The sequence below is a fragment of the Phaseolus vulgaris genome, chromosome 1 (genome assembly GCF_000499845.2).
Source record: "Phaseolus vulgaris cultivar G19833 chromosome 1, P. vulgaris v2.0, whole genome shotgun sequence".
In the NCBI taxonomy this organism is placed as follows: domain Eukaryota; kingdom Viridiplantae; phylum Streptophyta; class Magnoliopsida; order Fabales; family Fabaceae; genus Phaseolus; species Phaseolus vulgaris.
In genome coordinates, this window is record NC_023759.2 from 43,493,899 (window position 1) to 43,518,326 (window position 24,428).

General features: G+C 33.8%; 1 protein-coding gene across 9 annotated transcripts; it reads right to left on the reverse strand.

Moving 5' to 3' along the window:
• Positions 1–1,797: 1,797 nt before the first annotated feature.
• Positions 1,798–23,428, reverse strand: LOC137814460 (uncharacterized). 9 transcript variants are annotated; one of them, XM_068617224.1, is made up of 19 exons: positions 23,345–23,428; positions 22,950–23,084; positions 22,568–22,684; positions 19,561–19,703; positions 17,932–18,122; positions 17,450–17,574; positions 17,066–17,335; positions 16,234–16,383; positions 15,288–15,542; positions 15,023–15,163; positions 14,646–14,957; positions 14,287–14,460; positions 10,851–11,973; positions 10,499–10,683; positions 9,247–9,351; positions 6,070–6,903; positions 2,967–3,416; positions 2,645–2,858; positions 1,798–2,205 (listed from the first exon to the last, which is right to left on the reverse strand). In XM_068617224.1, exons 3-19 carry the CDS (start codon positions 22,637–22,639, stop codon positions 2,192–2,194), a joined length of 4,758 nt encoding a protein of 1,585 aa, XP_068473325.1. In that variant the 5' UTR covers positions 22,640–22,684; positions 22,950–23,084; positions 23,345–23,428; the 3' UTR covers positions 1,798–2,191. The 9 variants fall into 9 exon arrangements, with proteins under 9 accessions (XP_068473325.1, XP_068473323.1, XP_068473322.1 ...); XM_068617222.1 differs by having other exon boundaries at positions 1,798–2,223; XM_068617221.1 differs by having other exon boundaries at positions 17,450–17,592.
• Between the last annotated feature and the right edge of the window lie 1,000 nt (positions 23,429–24,428).

Consider the following 24,428-nt stretch of genomic DNA (forward strand, 5'->3'; position numbering starts at 1 on the left):
TTGTTTTATTTCTTAAAATGGAATAAAACATCAATATCTTATCAACATAAACTCTTAAGATTACAAGATGAACTCATTCAATCAACATGTGTATAAATTGTGTAAGATGATTAAGAAATATAAAATTGGCTTGATAAAACTAATATAACTCTTCAAGAATATAGGATGAGTGAGACAAAATTAATCTAATCTTTCAAGAACATAGGATAAGTGGAAGAGAACAAGTTACACAATTATGTTTGATGGGTTAACAAATGAAAAAGGTGTTTGATTTATAACTTCTTGGTGAATAATCTTAAAGGAACGATTTTTCTTTATTCAAAATATCTCATACACATTTCTTGATGAATAATTTTAAATTGATGATTCTTCTTTATTCAAGATACCTAATACAAATGACAAACAACTGATAAAATATTTAAGATGTAGAATGATATGGAATATATTGGAGAAGAAAATGTAGTGCAAGTGGTTACTAATAATGCTGCAAATCTCAAGGCACATAGAGATTTATTAATGCAAAAAAAAATAAGGAAGAGATGTATTAGATCCCTTTCCCATTGCATTAATTTGATATTTGAAGATTTTGACAAGAATTTGAAAGTCTATTAAAATATTATCAAGAAAGGAAGAAAAATCATCACATATATTTATGGTAGAACAATGCTAATTAGCTTTAGAAAAGAAATACTTGATAAGACCAAATATAACTAAATTTGTCATGACTTATTTAACTTTAGCTTGTCTTCATGTGTTGAAAACATCATTATAGACCATATATTAGCTTTGAAGAGTAAAAAACAATCAAGTTTAAAACTTCACATCAGGGAAAAAAGGTTGAAAATGTAGTATTGAAAGTTTTGGAAGAATGTCTCTTCATGTGCCTTAAAGTTATTCTCACTCTTATGATGATCCTAAGATTGGTAAACTCAGATATAAAACCTACAATAAATTTTTTATATGTAAGGTGATTGAGATTGACTGTGCAAAAGAAAAGATTAAATGTAATTTTAATAATATTAAGAAAGATAAAAAAAAATTATAACTTATTTGGTTTATGTGATGTATAAATTAAAGTTAAAGAATAAACAAATTAGAAAAAATATTATTATTCCATTCGATGATATTGAAGCAAATGATGATGTTGTTGCGATTGAGCTAACTCAATTTGATTAATATAGAAGATGGAGCAATAAGAGATACAACTCTACACTTGATGTATGTTGATAGTATAACTTTTGAGGCCAATTTACGTGATCAACATTATGATGAAGATGATGACAAAAATGATGATATTAATTAGAATGAGATACAACACTAGATACACTAGATCTTTTTGATCTTGATAGTATAATTTTTGAGACCAATGGTGATCAACATTATGATGAAAATGATGATGCAAATAATGATATTATTGAGAATTAGACATTGAAACTTAACATTTATCTATTTCTAATTATTTAATCTTTATATTTTAACAATTTATGTTTTATAATATTTGCATGAACTTCTTTATTCGGGATAATTTGAAATTATGTAATTTTAGTTATTTTAGTAGTGTGAACTTTTTTTTAAGTACTTTGCTTAATTATATTATTAAAATGTTAAATTACCATGTTATTTGTATATATATTTTTTTTCATATGAACTAAAACTCTTAAGAGTTTAGGAGCCAAGTTCCCTGACCAAGTTTCCAGAACTTCCACGACTTTTTTTACTTTTTATAAACTCTTAAGTTCGATAACCTTGATTAAACCTTATTAAACAATTTAAAACAGTTTAAGCATTTATTCAACATTATAAATATTTTCTTTTCTAATAATAATATATTTTCTTGTTTCATATACTCGGGAGCACATAACAAAAAAAATTAATAGTTGTTCAGTTATATAACGTATTTACATTCATTTCACCAGACGACTACACTGGTTCAGAATTTGGTGTACAGATAATTTTTCACGATACTAAGGTTGCAATTCTATATAATGTCAAGGCAATTGCTGAAGAAGATGAAGCGGCTGCAGAGGGGACAAGTAAATTGTAGCCATCAGGAAAATTATTGCACAACTGAATTATTGCACAAGTGAGTTGATTTCTTCTGGATGGATGGCTGTCCAAGGTTTGACCTTGACCATCACCGTAGGAGTGAACAAGGATGGGTTATGAGTGGACTGGAGCAGTGACATGAGAACTAGGCATTCCTCTCTGCAGAAGGGAAGAAGACTACCAAGTAGATTCAGGAGTTGCATATGCATGAAACACAAATAATAGGCACGCAAAGGTGCATTCACCACATCAATAATTATGCAGTTTAGGTACAAACAACTAAAAAATAAAAAGTCAGGTTAGCTATACAGCTGAAAGAATTGTGTTTAGCAAAAACACGGTGCATAAGTTAGTAAATGAGTCTAGAATACATTTAAATCTGGATTGGTGAATTCCTGCCTTGGATTCTAATGGAGGGAAGTTGGGTGATTACTCATGGTAAATAAGTCTAGATTATAAATATCTAGGTATACGGGATAATTAATGTAGAATTTTTTCCATTAATTTCCCTAATCTGTTTCTATTCTACCTAATAACTATTATACAGTAAATGGATAATTAACAGACTCAACAAATATACAAACCATGATCTCGATACCTTGTTCTGAGCATTGTCCCACAGCCCTTTCACAACCATCAAGCATATGGATCCAAACTTCAGCTAATACCTCACTGCTCAACACTAACTTACATTGTGTCTCAAGTTCCATTTTTTTGAGTGCTCCTTCAGTATCAACATTCTGAAGCAAAATCCTGTACTTTTCACTCAATTTTTCAACCTCCTTTTCATATTCAGATCGAAGCAGCGATATCTGCTCCACAAAGAAACAAAATGTAAGCTGAAAGTAGAAGGAACCGGAACTCACAGATAATATTAAGAAAGATGTGGGGTAAAGAAAGAAATGGATTGCTGCTCGTACCTTCTGCTCATGTATCTTGAAGGCTTCTTCATTATCCTTTTCTATTCTCTCAATTTCAATTAGTAGTGGATCTATGAAGGCTTCTTCATTCGTGTTTTCTATTCTCTCCATTTCATCCAGTAGTGAGTCTAGGTAGGCAAGGTGGGATATTTCAGATGCCACATGGTGATGTTGAAAATAACCACTGTTCATATATCCAGGAATAGTAAAGCTGTCAGGTACATGTGTCATATTTTCATTCATGGCCACACTTGTGAATGGTTGCAGTATCACAGGTGAACCAAAGGAAGAGTTAACTGGTTCCACAAGGTCGTTTGGTGCTTCCAATATTACTTCAGCCTCATGAATGTAACAATGATCCTCACGATTATGATAAAAAATATCATCTAGAGGCGTGACAGTACTAGCTGAATTGTGCTCCGGAATAGATGGAATATCAGACGTTGCTATCTGAAAGATACAAGGAACAGGTGTGGACGCATATGATGAGAATATTTTCAGAGCACTCCAAATAAACATCCCATGGCCCTTTTATCTTATTTATTATAATAAAATAAAAATAATTATATTTCTGTTAAAATAATAAAGAAAATCTTTCTTTTCGGTAACCTCAAGTCAAACAATTCAATAGGCAGTCTATATTCTTACATTTAACATTATTTTAGCAATTGAATCTAGGACACGTCAAGGTATTATTTGAACAAGAGTATGCAGAGCAATCTATCTTGCTTTTTCTTTAACTTATTATCTAATGAAGTGGGGGCACGGGAAGAATAATTCAGATCAATCAAGTCCCACCACAGTCTATATAATAATGTGTTACAAGACAGAAACTTCTATACTTATTTTCAATTTAGAAAAGAATAGAGCTCCTCCTTACAGCAAAGGAAACTACTAAACTAGAAAACAGCCAAATCTGATGACACAATAGACTAAGGAAAACTAAAGATCAAAATAGGAATGAACACTATACATTATCCAATTCTCTTCCCCTGTTAGTGTAGATATGGGTCTCTCCTGCTAGTTGTGATTGACTAACTCGTAGTTAGACTTAGTAAGATTGTAACTGTAATGTGGATTAGCTGTGCTTAGTAAGCTACTCAGTAACAGTGAAAAGGCAGACGTTCAGACCCATATGAGAGGTTGTTCTGGTGGAAAGGTAGGCGTTCAGTTTAATGCCAAGGGTGCTACAAATTTGATGTGAAGCCCATGTCTGCAATCTCCGCTTCCTCAACAAATGCATTTGTTACATCATTCTTCAACTCCTATTGAGTTTCCTCACCCTAACCATGGTCAACCAAGTCATCCCTGGCAGTATCAACCTATGAGCAGCTAACTAATCTACCAACTATCAGTCTCAACCATGGTATGTTGATAAAGGTGCTACACACCAAATAATCATACTTGGAAATGGTCCAAGTTTGCCTGTTCTCTCTGTTAGTTCAGCATCTTTTCCATCTTCTATCAATTCTAGAATTAATCTCATCCATTTGTCCCGTCATGTCATGACCAAAAATCTTGTGAGTGTTAGTGAGTTTTCACTTGATAACTGTATGCTGGGTTTTACCCCTTTCATTGTCTTGTCAAATCACAAAACTCTTGTAAAGTTCGCCTAAAAGGAAACTTGGGTGTTAATGGTCTCTACTTTTCACTACTGATCTCTAATCGGTGATTAATGTTCAGTAAATAATGTTCACTGCTGTCAACGTAAAACTGTAATAAACCCACAAGTTTGAGGAAGAACGTTAATTTATACATGGGTTTTTCCTGGTAGCTTTCTTAGGATCTTTCTAGTTCAATCTTTGTTGTAACTAACTAACAGTTAGTTAGACTTTGCGGTAACCTATAATGTGTAGGCTTAGCTTGCATAGTAAACTGCACAGTAACAGTATAAATATAGTTGCTTGTACTCTTATTCAAGTAACCATAGATTTTACATCCCCCAATTTCCTCTAGCCAACTGTGCATACTATATTAGAGATTTCCCCCTTTCAACCAATTTCTCCATGCCTCCACTCTGTTTCTTTCATCATATTTCCATCCTTGTCCCTTTTTACTTCTCATTCACCATGCCTTAGTATTGCTAGGCCCATTTTTCTGTTTTCCTATCCAATGCATGTGGGAGCGGCTCATCAATGTGATTCATAAACAGAATACACATCAGTCAAGTGCACATCTAATGCCAATGTATAAAAAATATAGAAACTGCCAAGGCATTCTAGTAAATGGAGGTTAAATTGTATACTAGGTTCAGAGACTTTTCAAATAAAGAAATATAAAGAGCTCAATGTGGTTAGAGCAAAGCAATGTTTTTGAGATTGTGAGATAGATCATAAACTCACAATATTATGGTCCCACACTCATTGCGAGCTAGATTAAACTTGAAATTGGACTTGGGTGAGATTGAAGCAAAATTGCAGCAGCAAGATCATGGGATCAAGTGAGATTCTCAATCCTGCAAGTGGAATTTTTTATATCATTGGCAGGATCTTATGATCCTTATTACCACCCTATGTTTTGTGATGTTGCCACACCCTTCCCCCTCCAAACCCCAAGTAGGATCTTGATCTTGAGTCTTGACAGCATTGGATTATCATTTTAGTTTAAAGGAAGTGTAAAACTATGTTCAAAAAGAGCTGTTAATGTGGTCGTTGTAGAAGAAAAGGATCCCTCTAAACAATTTTAGGTGAGAGATACATCCTTTTTCCTTTAACATGTTGAAGAACCTGATAGTAGACGCTTTTACATTACGAAATATTAACTAAAAGAGCTATATCGCATTTGCTCAAGATCATTATGCTAAACATGTAGTTAAACCACAAGCTCATCATAATAATCCAATAGAAATATAAATGAAAACGGAAGAAAAAGGAAAGCCTGGATTGTACTAAAAAATGTTCGGCAAGAAACTAGAGTCATATAGAAGAAAGAATTAAAATCTTAACCACCCAAGTGGTGTAGATAATGACTTTCAAGTTTGTTGCCATGCTCACAAGGCAACACAAAGTGACCACAGTTTGTTGTTTTGTTTCTAAAACACAGATTATCAATAAACATAAAAAAAAATAACACCAGAAGGCTTCTTGTACAAAAAACTACTAACCTGAGGCAACGGCCACAAATTAGCATCCGATGGTTGTGTATATAAGGTTGTCTCAGCAAACTTCAGACCAATTGACTCATTACATACAGGACTCATTACACTGCCCCACAGTCTGGCCTCAGGAACAGCAGAACCAATGGAAGTTACAGCATTTGCCTCAACACTGTCAAGCTGCAAAGAATGAGTAGACATATTCATAGCATTCTCAATAGCAACCAATTCATTCATTAAAACTTGAGGATCTTCACAAACTTTGCCATCAGATTGTGTAATATCTGTACTTCTAATAGGACTCTGTTTTTCCAAATAATCAGTAAGAGGGTTGACATCATTACCCCCATGCTCAAGAGCTGAATCTTCTGCAGCTATTAAGGGCGTAGATTCCATGATGTCATCTTCAGAGCCAAACTCCAAGGAGAGAGAAATTGCTTCCACAGGAAAACTAGTGGGTGTATTTGGAAATGAACAAATTCCAAGAGTAAAAGTCTGGTCACATGAAACCCCTGTTGTGGGAGATTTCATTGTAAGATCATGTTCATTATTGACAGATTTCACAAGTTTTGTAACACAAGTATCCAGAAAATCATTCTGCCTCTCCTCCGTCAAATTATTCAGCTCAGGCATGGTAGTTTCTGAAGCACCATTTGTATTATATTTCTCAACACACGGTCCATTCGGTATATAATTAGAAAATTTCTTCACATGTTTCCACAGTTCTGAGTAGACATCTGTGGCTTCCTCTTCATTGCAATTGAAATTCAAGCACAGTTTTGCTAGAGTGAGTGAATCCTTCCTATCAATCTCATGTTTCAACAAAGAAGCTGCCAGCCAACACTAAGATACACAGACTTCATCACACAAGTATGATATAATGCTTAATGACTAGTAATATTTGTTTCACAAACAAAGTTTTCTCCAAACAAGTATTCACATAAACAACAGAGTGCAAAACTTAGCAACCCAAAACACCGTTTGCAACATATTAAGTGTGGCTGACAATTCGAACTCAAACATGATTTGAGACAGAAAAAGATAAAATGCAAGAGTGAATCGCGAATTCTTTATTTTATTTTTAAGGAAGCTATGCCAGTTCCAAGGTGGATGGTTTATCCTGGATACCCTACTGACAAAATTACCATAACTTAACAGTCAAAACATTCATAAAAATTCACACAACATTCCAGCAGTTTCCCAAAAATTCGTCATAGGTGTAGGAAATATGTGATAACACTCTAAGTGCTCATGTTTTTATAGGCTTATTTTTTTATCTTTCTTATTTTCTGATTTTTAGCATAGATTTGTATATTCATTAGTAAATAAGGGTTGTAATAAAGTTTGTATAAAAACTGTTTTTTCCGCTCAAATTTTGCATAGACAGTCTGATTAGTTGCTTATGATTTTTGTAGGGATATTTTCGAGTTGATCTTTGACTTATGGAGCTTTAATGAAGAAAATAGGATGATGAAGATTGGAAGTTCTAAGCTTAAAGGAATAAATCACAAATCTGCTGCACAGAAGGCATTACACGGTCTAAAGGCTGGAAGACAGTAGGGACTTGTTGTAATAGATTTTCGGTGGGCCCGATTTTTGTTTTAGCTTGGGCCCATCCATTTGTAGTGATTCAGAACCTTATAAATAGAGAACTTAAGAAAAAGGAGAGAATTCGGTAGATAGACAACTTAGCATTTCCATTTCAGTTTTTACAGTTTTCAGTTGTACTGTCTTCTAGTGTATTGAGTTTTCAGATTTGACTATTCGAGTTCTTAATTTTCTCTTCTACTCCTTACGCTTGATCTTCTTTTATGCTATTGATTCTACAACTTTACATTTGGAAGATAATTGAATTCTGAAAATGGGTGACAGCAAACTTGAAATTGTGTTAGACGATGTTCTATCCAAGTTGTTTTCTTCTTTGAAATCGTTTAGAATTCAGTTCTCGAGTGAGAACTACTTTCTTTGAATATACAAACTGATTGGTTCTGTATTTTCTTCATTTAACAAGGAATTCAAACATGGGTTTCTTGCATTCAAGATTGAAGATAACTTGACCATGGTTTCTATTCACTCTTGAGCGTTTCCCGAAAGAATTTTTCTTATCTTTACTACAATTCCTTTTAATTTCTGTTTGTTTACTATTTGGCATTTAAATTTTCAATTTCTGCACTTAATTCATTTACAATTCAGCTTTGTTACAATTGCAATTTAAAGTCCAGTTATGCTCTGTTTCCTGTTTCTGGTTTTAGTCATCAGTTTCATTGTTTCTCGCCTTAAGAAATTCTTTCATTTCTTTTCAATTTCGGATTGATTACAATTTTTGTTGTTTACAGTTATTGCACGTTACATTTCTGCCTTTTACATTTCCATTAGCGCTCCATTTTGTGTTGTTGAGACTATTAGACGGTCTAGTTGTTGACTAGACGGTCTAATAGTTGCCTTGTTTTTACACTTTACGAATTCATTTGTGTTTCACCTTTTGCTTTAAATTTAGTTTGTAGTTTCAATTCATGTATTACTTGAATCGTCTAGTGAATTTTTCTTTTAACCTTCTAATACATACTTTGTTTTTGTTTCTTCACTATAATTTTAGTTTCTATCTATTTAATTCCAATTTTTTATTTACGTTTCTAGTTTACATTTAATTCTTTTGCACAATTTCATTTATTTTTCAGTATCTACAGTTTAATTGTTGGTAGACGGTCTACTACATTTTCGTTTCTTCTTGATTCTAATCTCCATCCAAAACCCCCAATTTTAATTTAGGAAAGAAAGAATACCAAACAATGGATTCAATCAAGATGTGTTCTCAGGATTCGACCTAGATTATTGACCTATATTACATTTCAAGGGGAACTTAGTTTTGTTTGATAAACTAGGTGTCACAAAAATGCTCTATCAATATGCTACAAAATGTATAAGCTAAAACAAAATTTCTCTAGAAGTAATTGTTGCTAGCCATGCCTAGTTTGAGGTAGACATGCATTATGAACAACTGGGGAGCTTAAACCACTAAACATGTACAAGGTAGTAAGAATTCAAATTATTTGCAGAAGAATTAAAAAGAAAAAAGAAATATATTAGTTCTAGTAGCTCCTTTCTTTCTCAAAAGATGCACAATGATTCGTCCATAATCGAAGTGACCATCTACTAATGTTATAAAAATTCAGAGTAAATACTAACCACAGATATTTCAAAAGCCTGTACAGTAGAAACTTCTTGGCAATTAACATTGTAATGTTTGAATATGTCCTCAAGAATCCTCAGGGCAACAACCTTGACATTTTTCTACACATGAAACCAAATGAAGAAAAGCATCAAGGTCAATTATGATCAACAAAGACCTACAAAGCTCAAAACCAAGTTTTATCATATTGTTAATAACCCAGTTATACGAGTTGAACTACATTGGGCCAAAAGAGTTGAGAATAGCATAATGAGAATGCTCAGATGGATATGTGGCCACACAAGAAAGAACACGATGCAAAATGATTGTATATGAGCAGATATTAGTGTAACACTAACTGAGGAAAAGATGTAGAAAATTAGTTAAACACATATACAGAGAAGGTCAATGGAAGCACCAGCACCAGAGGGGAGTAGATTGCATGGTTATTTTTGTCCTGTGAAAAGGGAGAGAGAGAGACAAGGAAGGTCATTGGAAGAAGTTGTTAAAAGGAATCTTATAGTGAATAATATATCAAAGGATTGTATCTTTAACTGAGACAAATGGCATCATGTGATTCAAGTAGCTACGATCACCCAATGGAACAAGACTTGTGTTGTAGATGATGGTTGTAAACTAAGATGATAAATCTTCCCTTTTTTCATAGCATTATTGTAGTTTTCTTATTTTAGTTTTAATGGGTTTGAGAATGCAAGAAAAGAAACTTGAGGCATAGTATAAAAATCTGTAACAAACCCATTGCATACAGAATATATATACCCCTTGCGTACCACATACTTGCATGAATGGTGTACTGCACACTTGAACATGTATGATAGACCTTTGGTTACTGCTATACTAAAACTATTAAGATATCTAGGTTCCAACTACAACTATACTAAGCTTTGAGTGTTAAGTTGTGCCTGATTCATTTCTAATACAATTTTATACTTGCTCCAGTCTTCACGCTAAGCCACTGCAGACTTTACACTCCAGTATTCAATCCGATGGATGAAGGTGGATGTTAAGATGTCTCACATTGGTCGGGAAATTGTTAGGTTTTGGGGAGAAGTTGTGCCATTTCATTTCTAATACTTTTGAAAGGAGAAAGATTTGAAACTGGTTTAGAGTGATTCAACCAAGACTCCCGAGAAAGTATGCTTGTACCAAGATGGGGAGTCATGACCCCCACCTGAAGGTTCTATTGAAGTTTTAATAAAAAGAATGCATGTTTAGCAAAGGTTAGTAAAGTAAGTATTGAGACCCTACCGGAAAATGTAGAATGTCACAAAGACCTGATACATTCGACTTTGGCAAGAATTTGATGCTATTTGGTCCGTCATGTAGTTTCCTTTTCTCTGAAAGTTGCATGTTTGCTGCAGTTCCTCCTGTAGTTGCATTGGCCAAAGGATGCCCTGTGGAATCAAGTACACTAGGCAAACCATTTGAACTACCTGAGGGTATGAAAATAAATTAGCGGTAGCATGTACCTTTCAGAACATTCCCACCACACCCCGAAAAAATAACTCTGCCATGAATAAAACTAATGGTTTGCAAGTAAAAAGTTGGTTGAAGGAATAAATAAAAGACTATAAAAGTGGAAGAAAAAAACTAGTCATACCATTTGATTTACTTGCTCTATTGGCAACACTTGAATTCTTCTTGCTCCTCGACCTTGGTTGAATATTCTTGGACATTTTCCTGCCCCAAGAATCAACAATATCATTGAACACCTTCCTAGTCTTAGGATCAATGGCATGATTTGACAGTTCCCTCCCCTCTGTTTCAACAACGTCCTTGGACGCTTTCCTCCAATTGGGGTCAACTTTATCCTTGGTCAGTTTCTTCAAATTATGATCAACATCATCCCGGGACACTTTTCTCTTCTTGGAAGCATTTGATGATGTCCTCTTTCCTATAATTGTATGATCTTCACAGTCAGATTCGTTTAGTATGTAATCAAAATGTTTGGCCCTACTCCTCATCCTCTGAGATGAAACAGACAAAAATTTCCATTGAGGATACCTTCCTTGGAGATCACTCCAGGAAAAAGCACGTGGCTCACTGCCCAATCCCTTCATTATTCTTTCTCCTAGCAATAGAATGTTCCTCGCATAATCCCCTCCATTCTGCTGTATTGTTGATATGAATGACCATTCATGACAATCAATATCATCAGCACCACAAACCAATTGGGATGATAATTCACAGAGTACATCATGTAGAAGTGATTGATCTGCAATGTCTGGAGTAGAAACAGAAGTTACACTGGCATGCAAATCATCCAGCTTATTGAACAAATGGGAGGTGCCCCATTTTAGAAGTGTGTGAGAAATACTCTGGCTAATCAACCGCACATTACTGTCAAGAGATATACCCTCCTTCGCAAGCATTAAAAATTTTTCTTCAACCGTGTAATATGAGTACAACCTGAAAACGGTTAACTGTTTCAACTTCGAGCTGATAGACATTCTTTGTAAGCCTCTTAGGTCATTCTGTGGGTCAAAATCACTGTCAAACAATATAACAGTGTCCACTGAAGAAAGCTTAACACTAGAGAGACAAGCACGGTTTTCCATCAAGAAGACAAATTTTCCACTATCTCTATCATTAAATGTGTCTAAAGCGGCTTCCTTTGTTTTAGGGGTATAAGCTCTACCATATCGCACATAGCAATCTTTACCAAATCTCTGACAGAGAACATCATCCAAAATATCTCCAATCGATCCAGAACCACTAGTTGACTGTAGTTTTTCAAAATGAAAAAGAGCTAACTGAATCCTCAAAAATCTTAAACAATCAGGTTACAACCACAACCACGACAATTAACAACCACAATGCAATACCTTGTTTTAATGGGAACAACAATTCTCGTATATACATGCAGCATAAATAGTAACTGGAAAAAAAAAACACAAAATTCATATATTCACAAGGTAGAATGTATAGGAAGAGAGACTATTGTCATACTCAATAGTAAGTCAACAAGGACGCAGTACTGACAGCAATTCGTATTTCTAAACCCTAGACATGTAGTATAAGTAATAACTAAAAAAGCCAGAAAATTCATATATTCACGAGGTAGAATGTATAGGAAGAGAGACTATTTTCATATTCAATAGTAAGTCAACAAAGATGCAGTACTGACAACGTACTTGCACTGCTTCAAGTTTTTGCATTTCATGGAAATCATATTCTGATATCATTGTAAAAGATAATGCCGTACTCACGAAGTATCTGACAATCTACTTTAAAGAACTCTCAAAATTTCAGCATCAAGAAATCAAAATTGGATGACAAATTTTATATGCCAGACATGGCCTTCCTATTTTCGTGGCAAACTTAAAAGAATGCAAGGTGGATCTGATTCTATCAAAATTCCAATAGTATTCTTGACAATAGCCAGCATCAAATAGTAGACAATAGACTCCAATCACTGTTCACAGCCTAAAGTAAGAACAGAGAGAGGCCAACTTCAATAATCCGATATCAAATTGTTGACCACAATTGTGCTTTTACATTAAATTTTAAATTTAAATAAGAATTCTAGAAGATTTAGATAGCAAAGATCAGGGTCAAATTATTCAGATCTGAGTTTATTTTATTCTACTTTATTTTCATCCTATCTTACCTTTATATTTATTTTGTAATATCAGGATGGTTAGGATCTCTCTTGAGCAGCTCTACCTTTATAACTCTTGTAATTATGATCAATCAATTATACAAGCTTTGGCTCTCATAATTCCTCTCCAAAAATTAAATGGTATTTGTTAAAATTATGATTGTTATGGTATTATACAGCTTTCATAAAGCAGCCATTTCAGTGTATGTACCTAGCCTAAGGGTTCAGTGTTATAGGATATACCTCTTCTCTCTTTCATATATATATATATATATATATATATATATATATGCACATCAAGGAGTAGTACTCAGTGATTTTATCACATCCAAATTCAAGTTGGTATCAAGAGTCCTATCACCAGACCACCACTTCCCAATGTCTCTAGCCATCATCCTCCGCTGTCATTTTGTCTGACACAGTCAGAGTTAGGTGAGCCTCAAGGAGTGTGACCTAAACCCAGTGGGCATGTGATCACAACTTCCCGATGTGCAGATCTCTGTCAACCCTTCACCAGGCGCATTTGTCCCACCTGCCACCGTCCTGGTGTCGGAATCACACCGGACCACTGTCATTTATCTTGTTGGCATCTTCTAGGCACATTTATGCCCTTGTCTTCCTAGTTCAACACACTAGGACAGCCGGTCAAGGCTCTCTCCTCACAGCTTAGGATTTTTTCCCTATCAAATATGTTTGTTTGTGGCTCTGTCTCTGGAATGGATTCTACTATTTCTACTTTTTTGGCTGCTACTCCTACTATTACCACAGCAAAACTCAACTGGAATAACTACTTATCTTGGTTCGCATCCATAGGGTTAAGGTTTCTAGGTCAAGGATACCATGATCATTTGGAAAAGGATACCGCAATTGTTGGAAGGGCGTCCTAGTTGCAACAATACCCAAGGTATGCTATGTAGGAATTTATTGCTAGTTACAAGTGAAAGACACATCCTGGTCAAAAAGCAAAAAAAAAAAAAACTTATTGCTCTCTTTATATTGAATGCTATGAAGGGAGGGAAATTTGACCATATTCTCTACTTTCTGTTGAAAGACAGGTTGCTAACTGAGATACTGCTCGTATAAATTCCAACCACAACAACAATAATCATAAACATTAATAAAAAACAAAAACGTACTGTATAAGTTAAAATCTATAGAATAATAAGTATACGATATTATGATCATATATGACCTGCTATGTTAACTGATTAAAACAACAATGTTATAGCAAGCAATATCTGTATTATCAAATCATCCCATAATTTTGTATATAAACAAAATATTAGTAGGTAGATGAGTATTACATCAATGAGGAAACATGCACAATATTACAATCAAGCAATCAGCATTAAAAGCGTTCTCAATGTAACAAGTCAATAAACTCACCATAATACAACAAATAATAAACAAACAAGAAATTTCAATAGATAACTACCTGAAATAATATTAACACCCTTAACCCAAGTCTTTTTGCTTCCAAAAGGATTTTTTCAAGAAGTAGCAGTTTTCCACTTGCTTTAATGCCAATATCTAAATGTTCTTCAACAGGTAGACCCTGAACAACAGAATTATGCAGTGCCGGCTCCAGGAGATAAGGGTGATCACAGCACTATAAAATCAAATCACATGTATAACTATGATCATATTGTCGTATTAACAATGCTTTTAGTTATAGCTTTTATAAAATTTGAAGTAATACGAAGAAAGGAATGTTGGAACTAAAAGTTGACGACAAAAAATGTGTGATACACGAGATTTTAGCTTATTTGAAATTTTGTTTCTTATCGTGTCTACCTTCCTTGTTGAGATAATAAGCTCATGGAGGGCATCAACTGAGTCGGTCTTCTGGCCTGAGCATAACAACATTAAGTTTGAAAGCAGAATTGAACAATACTGCTCAAGCTGCAAATGAGAAAGGCAGGCAGGAACCCAATACTCTACAAACCTAGTAGAGCCAGATTTGCATTTGAATACAACATATTTTTCCAATTGGCTCTTCAAATTGGAAATGCTAGCATTGAAAGAAGTTTCTATTGGAGTAATACTTGACCCATGATGTGCAGACTCGAGGAATGAAAGCAGTTTGATATAATCAGATCGATCTTCCTGAAAATACATCGCATAAAAGTTAATAGGATGGAAAATATCAATATCAAACACAAATGGTTTACCTTTATTTGTCCACTAACAAGAAGGAGCTTCATTTCAGTTTTTAGAATCTTGATACTGTCCAAGTGTCCTGAAATTCTGGATTGCAGGCATTCATCAATTATTATTGCTTCCCATGGAATGCATCTTAGTTCATGTAAGTCCTGTATTAAAACATAATGAGCACAAAAAGAAAATTAATAGTTTTTACTTTGAAACAAAATTGTAGAATTTACAATTGTTTCTGAAGTCACTTATCAGATGAAGCTGTTAGATATAAGAAAATACCTTAACAACAATATCAGAAGATGACAACAGTATTTGAAATAATATACCATTTTCTTCATTAAAAAACTCTAATGCCCTGATGCCACTCCGTACATCTCTGTTTCCCTTGTAAACTACGAGATTGGCAGATGGTGCCAAATGTAAGAACTCTGTTTCCCATACAGAGAGGGCAGTGCAAGTTGAGATGATGAGAAAAGGCCTCTTGCTATTACAATTCAAAGATAATACAAACAAAATCACCTTTATAATGCGCTCCTGCAAATGTAGTTTGACAATACATCAAGCATTCTAATATGCATTGTAATAATTGACAGTTATTGAAACCTACACACTTCCTAGACATTTTGAAAGCAAGTGCAATATTATACTTATAAAAGGTCTTTGCATCGGCATTGCAATTTTCTGACACCATTTTTACTATAAGCACCAAAGAAAATAATAGCCACCATGTTTGGTTGATGAGTGAATATGAATCGCTTTTCCTTCCCCTCCCCCTGGGTTGAGCTTGTCCATTTTAATATACTATAATTGTGCACATATCATACAGAATATCTTCAAACCCTAGGAAGCATACTAAATTTTATGCAGACTACAGATCACATGTCCTCTTATCTTCCACAGATGTTTGTTCATTGTGTTTCATTTTCTTGACAAAAACATTGTTTTCACCATTTCTTATACAAATCTAAAACAAGGTAGCATTTTTACAATTACTTGTGAAAATAGAGAACATTTTCTCAAATAAAACAGACAGATTGACTCACAGTTTTTTGGGTTCATGCTATTTAAATGAAGTACTACAAACACCACAATTTTCATTTAATAACTGACTATCTAAATACAGGAGAAATCACATATTTTATACAAACAAGGATGAATTCTGAACAGCTAAGAAACAAAGTTACCATATAACAACAAAACTAGAGTATATGGAGAAAAAATAGACCTGGTCAATTTGATCATCTACAATAAGAGCATTTTGGCCTTTGTGCCAACTCATGCGAAGCTTGTTCACATAACTCAAATACTGGTTATAGAGTCCTCGTGAATATCCAAATGACAACACTGATAATTCAGCAACGAAAGTTTTTCTCTCCTGCAGCGTCAAACAAACTGTTCAGTAAAGAAACATACTTTTAGCATACATTCAGGACATGTTTTGTAAAGGCTGTGAATTGGCTAATAAAATTTGAGATTTTGCTTTTTGTATCAGAGCTATCATCTCAGTCATGGGTTTAATTCTAATCATAAATGACTCGAATCTCCAACTACTGGTGTTTTCCAACTTGACTTGTGGTTATTTATCTGAAGCAACAATCTCAAATATGGCGCCAGGAAGAAACAGTCTCAAACAAGTGAAAATAACAATTTTATGATACAACTCTTTACCATCCCTACCATTTGACAATGGACATAGCTCGTATAAAACAACCCACGTTTTTCCTTCATTCACATGGTAACCAATCAACTTTTTAAATAGCCCTAGTAACTTCAGTTGAACAAAGCAACAGAAATTTTCATAACAAAGCATTACTCCAAGCAGATGATAGTTCCATATTTTATAGGTCACAAAACTATGTTATCCCATTTAATTTTATCTACAAGCCCATTTATAGAGAATTAAAAACTTCCGGACACTAATATCGTTCTTCTGTCTTTTTAGAAGTGTATGAAATGCAGTTAGTTAAAAATTTGATTGTCAAAACTCGTAAAAAATGGCACTGTAACATATACAATAAAATTAAATTTTGTATATCAAGTTAAACTAAAAGAAGCACCTCATTGTCTTCAAAATGACTTTTTGACAGTTTATCAACTTTCTTTCGACGACTTTCATAATCATGTATAAGTTTCCTGCCTTTGGCTGATGTCAAAAATGAAGCATCTTGTAACTCCCATGTAGCATTATCATAACCAAGACCAGTCCATTTAACAAGCCACTCATAACAGCAAACTGAATCATTGTCACCATGGCCATCAAAATGCACAATTTCTCTTTTAAGCAGTAAGCGGTGAGGTATACTCCAATATCTTTTCCACCTGGTAACCTGATAATTTGGCAACCAAAGAAGAAATTATTTTCATGGATAATTCCAAAGAGAGTACAGAATAACAAAACAACAAACCATTGGTGGTCCAAAGAATATGAAGGGTAACTGAACCTGCAGTTTACTCTTAAACTTGGCCAAGAGTTTAGGAGCCTCAAGAAGCATTATTGATTCTGTAATCCAGCGGTTGTGAGCATGAGCGAGACCTTGATACTTGACAAAGTACTCCCTTTGCATCACTAGCAACATGCTATTTACTATCAAATATCACCTCGTGCATTATCTAATGTACTTCCATGAATAAGAAATGTAGATGAAATAAAAAAAAAGAGTAAACTCCCATTGTAGCCCCTGAAATTGCAGTGTCCATTACATTGGTCCCTGACTTTCTAAAACATCATTCAGCTAGTCTTTTCTCTTGCAAATAGAAAGTGGAAAAGGATTAAAGTAATTTACTTTTAGTAAAGCTAGCCGTAAGAGTGAATATTCTTTAAAGTTAATGATTAAATTGACCAACGCTTTCAATCTCAATGACTAAAATGGGAGGTATACCTATTAGCAAACTTCAGGAGGCATGGGAATTTTATAGACCATACCTTTATTATTTGAAACCACTTCTCTAGAATCCAAGATGGATTTCACTCCTTCAGAAACCGAATGCACGCCAAACTCTTTTTTTTTCTTAGTGCACCAGATACAATGCCAAAACCTCAAAGGAATGTATTTGAGAGGAGGATCCACACATGAGGGATGGTACCTCTTCTGGCATCCTTTTCCAGAGCAACATCTAAAATATAGTTCCACATTGATAAACAAAAGCAATTGACAACAACAAATATGTCTTAATTTATAATGCCTAAGTCCATTTTAAACAAAGACAGATGCACAAAAACAATTTTACTTGCTACAAAGAAAAGTAGAAGTTAAAAGCAATTATTTCAGGATATGCTCGTTTTGGTGCTGATATCTTGAGGTTAAATACTCTTTTAGTCTAAGTAAAATTGGTCAACACGTGTCAACCAAGTGACAATGTGTGACAAGGGTCACACATGGCGTCTTCATGACTACCATTTAGCAAGTGTTATTTTAAAAAAGTTTTTATCCAAAGAAAATTTTCAATTTTTCATTATGGCATAATGTCAATTGCAACAAGATAAAGGTAGAGTTGCAGTCTAAGGAATCCCAAAAGGATTGAAAGGACGTGGTATTTGTTGATTTCTTTTGCCTTATTATAATTGACATGGTGCTATAGTGGAGGATCAAAAGTTGACTTGGATATTAATTTATTAAATGTATTATCTAGTTACCCAGTAGGTTTTTTGAAGGCTGCAGAAGCTGTTGAATTAGAGCTCCAAGTATTTGTTAGCTATAGAAGAGTGTCAGACAACATGACTTTGAGATTACTATGGTCATAATCCCTAGCAGTGGTTAGAACTATATCTCGCAATGTTGTTGGTGAGATGAAGGTAAAAGGGAATGGAGAAGATATTACAGATTCAAAAGTGACTAAAACAAGATCAAATAAACAAAGGGGGGCTAAAATTGAAATTTGAAGGGGACTAAAATCAAATTTTATTTTTCTCTATGGCAAAATACATTCTTTAAAAGAACACATGCAACAACACTTACCATGTGGCTATCTACTCGACACTAAAGCAACCATACTATTAATGAAGTTAGTCATTATTGAGACTATTTTCAGTGAATTTCCAAAACTGGAAGATGAACCCAGAGGTTTTAAAAATATAGGGATGGAAAACCACAAAAACTACAGTCAAAGCCACAAATTTTAATACATAATCTTTCCAAAACCTTCGAAGTTGATTATTATTCATAGGAACCTACTCCTTTGTAAAAGAACATATTCAATCCAAAATTGTCCAAATTGTCGTAAATTTGCAATTGAAATAAATCTTAACAAAATGCTTTCAGTTACTACAAACTGAAAGTAACTAACAAGTTTGAAATCTCGTAAAATCTTTACCACAAAATGTTATTAATCCCAATGGAAAAGTAGGGCAGGTATAAGAAAAAGATTGGAACAGACTGACCAATTTGGGTCATTAAACCATAAACTCCATCCAAGAAATAAAGTACAGCAGAAGTTACAGAGGAAAATGCAGCAAATGAGTTTCTACATAGCAAAACATTTGTGAAGGCAGAAAAGAGAACAATAGAAATATAAAAAGGTGAAAACCATTTAAAGGTGAAATATGGAAACTCACAAAAGTACTCCACCACCCAAGCAATTGGAACATACAACGTCCTTGCCCCGGTTTTTATCTTTCACATGAGAATTTGCTTGTGCATTATTTGTATACTCTTTAGCCAATCCCTCAATGCACTTAGAACGGGCATCCCCTCCATCCTAGCAAGATGTATGAGTCAAATCAATACAACCACTAAGTAATTATGTATGTCAACACAGATTGCTATTCTTGGTTCAATTAAAGTCATTGTATATATGTTTGGATGTAAGAAATTAGTTAAAATAGATGGAATATTGATGAGTTAGTCGGTTGAGGTTTTTGTCATATATATAGAAAGAGGGGATTGTTAGCAACCAAGAATTGAAATGAGAAAGAAAAAAGACTTCTTTATTGAATAAGATGAAAAGAACAAGAAATCGAGAGCACTTCCTCCATATTTGTTCACTTTGGTTTTGATGGTTTCATCACAATTTTGGCTTCAAAAGGCATCTTAGAAGATTAAGGGAGAAAGGTCATATGAATTATCTTTGGCCTCATCTCCTAAGCAATATGTGTCAGATTTCACCTTTAGACCACTGAAAAAATCGAAGAATAGACGATTTACCATGATGAATTATAGGCTCTCAGACTATGTCAAATTTCTTCTTAAAATCAATTGCCATTAAGTGAAATTACCCTATATAAGTTGAACTCCAAGAATCGAAGCACGCAATATGAGACTTTTGAGTGTAGTGGAACAATCCCCACAATCAAGGTTAAAGGACAAGGGTGGTATTGGTCGTCTCTCTAGCTTCAATGTTTTGACCTCAAACCCATAGACATCATTAGGGTCATCACATCCAAAAACTAATATCCCCTTCGGTGGTCGATGGCTCCATAACCAGTTTTTCCTGAAAAAGCACTTCAGTGGGTTGAGTGAGGATGGTGTTTCTACTATATCCTTGATCTTGACTCTAAACGACATGAGACTTTTGGGTATAATGAAGCAAATTTCTCCTTTTACAAAGAATTAAAGTTCAATCTACAAATGAACATATCAACCTCTCTCTTGTCCCTCTCCTCTACATTTATATTTAACTACCACTCAACCAACTAACTCATTAACATTCTAAACTATCTTAACTAACTTCTTCTCCTTATACCCTAACAATATACCCTTCTAAAATCAACCTTGTCCTCAATGTTAGAATTATGGAAGCTAGATTCTATGGCTCATCTTCATCACCATGATCTTCATTTGTCCTCCTAAAAGCATTTATATGCTTTCCTACCATAGGAATGGGAACCCAATAGCCATTACATGCAAGCAAAAATCCAAAGGCTAAGGTGGTGATAGGAACAAGGATGGACCTTGTATAACATGAATCACTTTTCCTGCCTCTGAACCTTCCTTTCTCCTTTACTCCATCGTCAAGCAATCATCCATAGACGCAACGAAGTTTAATACTAAAGGTTCACCAAGCAAGCTAAAATTCCAAGATTCTAATACCATTTATGTTCAAACCACCTTCATGATTGAATCTAGGTTCAACGAGTAACAACACTTTTATGCAAATCTGAATTTGAAAATAATATGCTTGGTTGCATCTTTCCTTTTCAACTTCCTTCATTTTCAACTCTACTATTGGGTTACCAAGAAAATGTTTTCGTAGCCCAAAATCTTGCAATCCATCAAAGGTGGATTGCTTGTACAAGAACTAATCTTTGCTTCAATGCATTCTAACCCAGTTCCCTCAACGCTATATTTGCCTTGTTCAGCCATATGTAGATCACGCTCTTCATTCAATATCTTGTATTGCATGTGGTTTAGCTCTAAAATGTTGGTACTCTCTTTCCACAATTGTCAAATTTCATCTTAAAATCAATTGGCATCGAGTAGTGTTACCCAACAGATATATAAGATGTACTCTAAGGATTGAGACAGACAATGTGAGACTTTCCAACACCCCGTCCACATATGCTTGCCAAACCAGATGAACCTACCGAAATAGACAATTACTAAAATGAGATACAAACTTGATACCATGTCAAATTTCATCTTAAAACCAATTGGCATTAAGCTAAGTTATCCAAAAAATATATAAGCCGCACTCCAAGAATTGAGGCAAGTGATGTGAGACTTTCCAACAATTTTTATCCAAGCTTTATTGTCTTATTTGGGCTCTCTTGCCACCAATAATAAAACCAAAGTATTGTCACACCCTCCATACTCATGAATGCATATTTCAACTTATGGATTTAAGGAATTTCTTGTACCTCAAAGAATTTTTCAGCCCTACAAATCCACCCAATTAGAGCTACCCACACAAATGATGGCAACTCCCCTTGGCCCAAATTTGTGCTTCCTCCATCTTTGACACTGGCTCCCCCACGAAGATCCGAAAAGTTGGACTAATTGTTAGGAACCAAGAATTGAAAAGAGAGAAAATAAAGATTTTTATTGAATGGGATGAAAATAACGAGAAATAAGAGAATACTCTCTTCTACCAGGGTTTCCCCTTCACAAAGAACTAAATGTCAGTATACAAAGACACGTATACCCCTTTCTCCTATCCTTCTTTCTTCCCTTATTTATACCAAACTAACACCTCAATCAACTAATTCATTAATAGTATAACTATCTTAACTAATTTCTTATTCTCCTTATACCCTAACAATGTCATCCCAAGGATACTTTTCACAAGCATATATCTAAAGTGTTTGTATTTTGCTGCTTAATTTTATATATTTGAATCCATACTCCCTAATTTTGTCACTATTGTCAAATTGTCTTTTACCAGCTAACTGCTTTCCATACAATTCATTTCATTTTTAGATCTCTGCAATTCACATTTTATTCAATCGGACATTTCATTCCATTCCATGATAATTACTATTATTATTTGTTATTTATTTAAAACAAATAGCCTCCACTGACTCAAGGTCTGCACATTTAGGCATTAATTCAAACAGTGGCAAATTAAGACAGTGCCGCATGAGATGAAAGAAATCATCAAAATGCCAACTGAATCACAAAACCTACTTCATCCATAACAAGAGTCTGATGGCTCATGTCATAGACAGCAGTATGGTTCTCGGTCGTAGTATCTTTCATGATATCACAGATATTTGATCACGGGATCAAGGAATCACGGACTACCTGAAACATTAAAGGAGAAGAATCGGTAAAGTTTATTCTCAAGGGTTATAACCTTAGAAAAAATAATCCGAAACCCAAACCATGTTCTTCTATCTTCATTTCTTTAACGATAAAGTACCATCCTTTAGAACAAACAAAACCACGAGACCTTCTAGAAATTCATTTTCTTAATTTAGTAAGACGAAAACAGCTTATCAGCAAGAAAATAAAATAGGAAGTTTACAACAGTTTCCCGTACAAGTTTTCTTACACATCAGTTTGTTACCTCTTAGGTCACAGTGATTTCAGATGAACCAAAACCCTACTGCGTAATAACCCGCACTTTACTGTGATCACCAGCAACTTTTGGTGTATATATAAACTACGAGTCTGTTCAGCTACCTCCAAGTAAACAAACAAACTGCAAAATAAATAAATTAATTAACTACAGATATTCCACATTAAACTACAAAATGTGTACGAGTCTGTTTCTGTTACTGTTAAAGAGTGATTTATCAATATCAACAAAATAGAAGAAAAACCCTGTCTATGTACTGTTGAGAGTTAAAAAAAATAAGAATATAAATAGCATGCAGATGAAGAACAGTGAAGGCACATAAAAGAAGCGAGGAAGAGGAAGCGTTGCCCCATGGCCATGCGTCACATCATTTTTTGTCTCACCGTGAAATCACTTCCAGTCCCTACGCGAAGGAAAGAGGAGCCAAACGCGATTGTCGCGTAAAGCTGGCCCATCTTATTTGTTTTAATTAGATTGTACGGAACTGGGAATATAAAGAAAATGAAAAGACTCACCCATCACTTTCTACTTTGAAATGATGATTCATGTTAAAAATATTTATTAAAGTAATAAATAAAATTATCTATACCTGTGTAGATGTGTATATATATATATATATATATAAAGGAATTCGTTGTCTTGATAAATACATTTTATATGTTTAATTTTAATTATATAATTATTTCCTTTATTTTTTTCTCTTAAACTTAATTATACTTCCTAAATTGCCTCTTATTATTAATTTTTTATTTTTTTAAATATAAAGATACTTATTGTCTCTTTTTTATCAGTCAATAGAAAGTTATTTTATTTTCCTCTTATTTTTATTTTTCTTAATTTTTTTTCTATTCTTTCACTTTTCATTTCCCATCTTTTAACCCAGATAAATCCTAAAAGAAAGAGAAGTTGAGTGATAAGTTTTTTAACACCTTTTAAATGTAAAATGGATTTTTCTAATTTTTTTTATTTTGCATATAAATTCTTAATCATATTTCTAATGAGAGTCAACATCTGGTATTAAACGTCATAATGACAAGTGTCTTGTTTTTATGGTAGTTGTGATATATATCGTACAAAGAAAATTATGAAATAAAAATTAAAAAATTAGTTGTTATAGTGATTAAATTAGAGACTATTTTATGGATTAAAAATATTATATATCTAAATTGATATTTAATTAGCAATCAAGGTTTTGTTACCAAATTTAAAAACTAAATAATTGGTAGTTAAAAGTTTGATTGCTAATGAGATGTCCATTTAGAAACCATTTAGTAATAATAAAAAATAATTTAGAAACTAATTTTTTTTTTTAAATATCTCTAATTTAATTATTATAACAACTATTTTTTTATTTAAAATTGATTTTTATTTCATGTTTTTCTTCTAGTAGTGATATATATATGTATATATAAAAGATTTATATTTATATATAAGTTCTTTAAATAATTCTTCATTTAGAGACCTTTT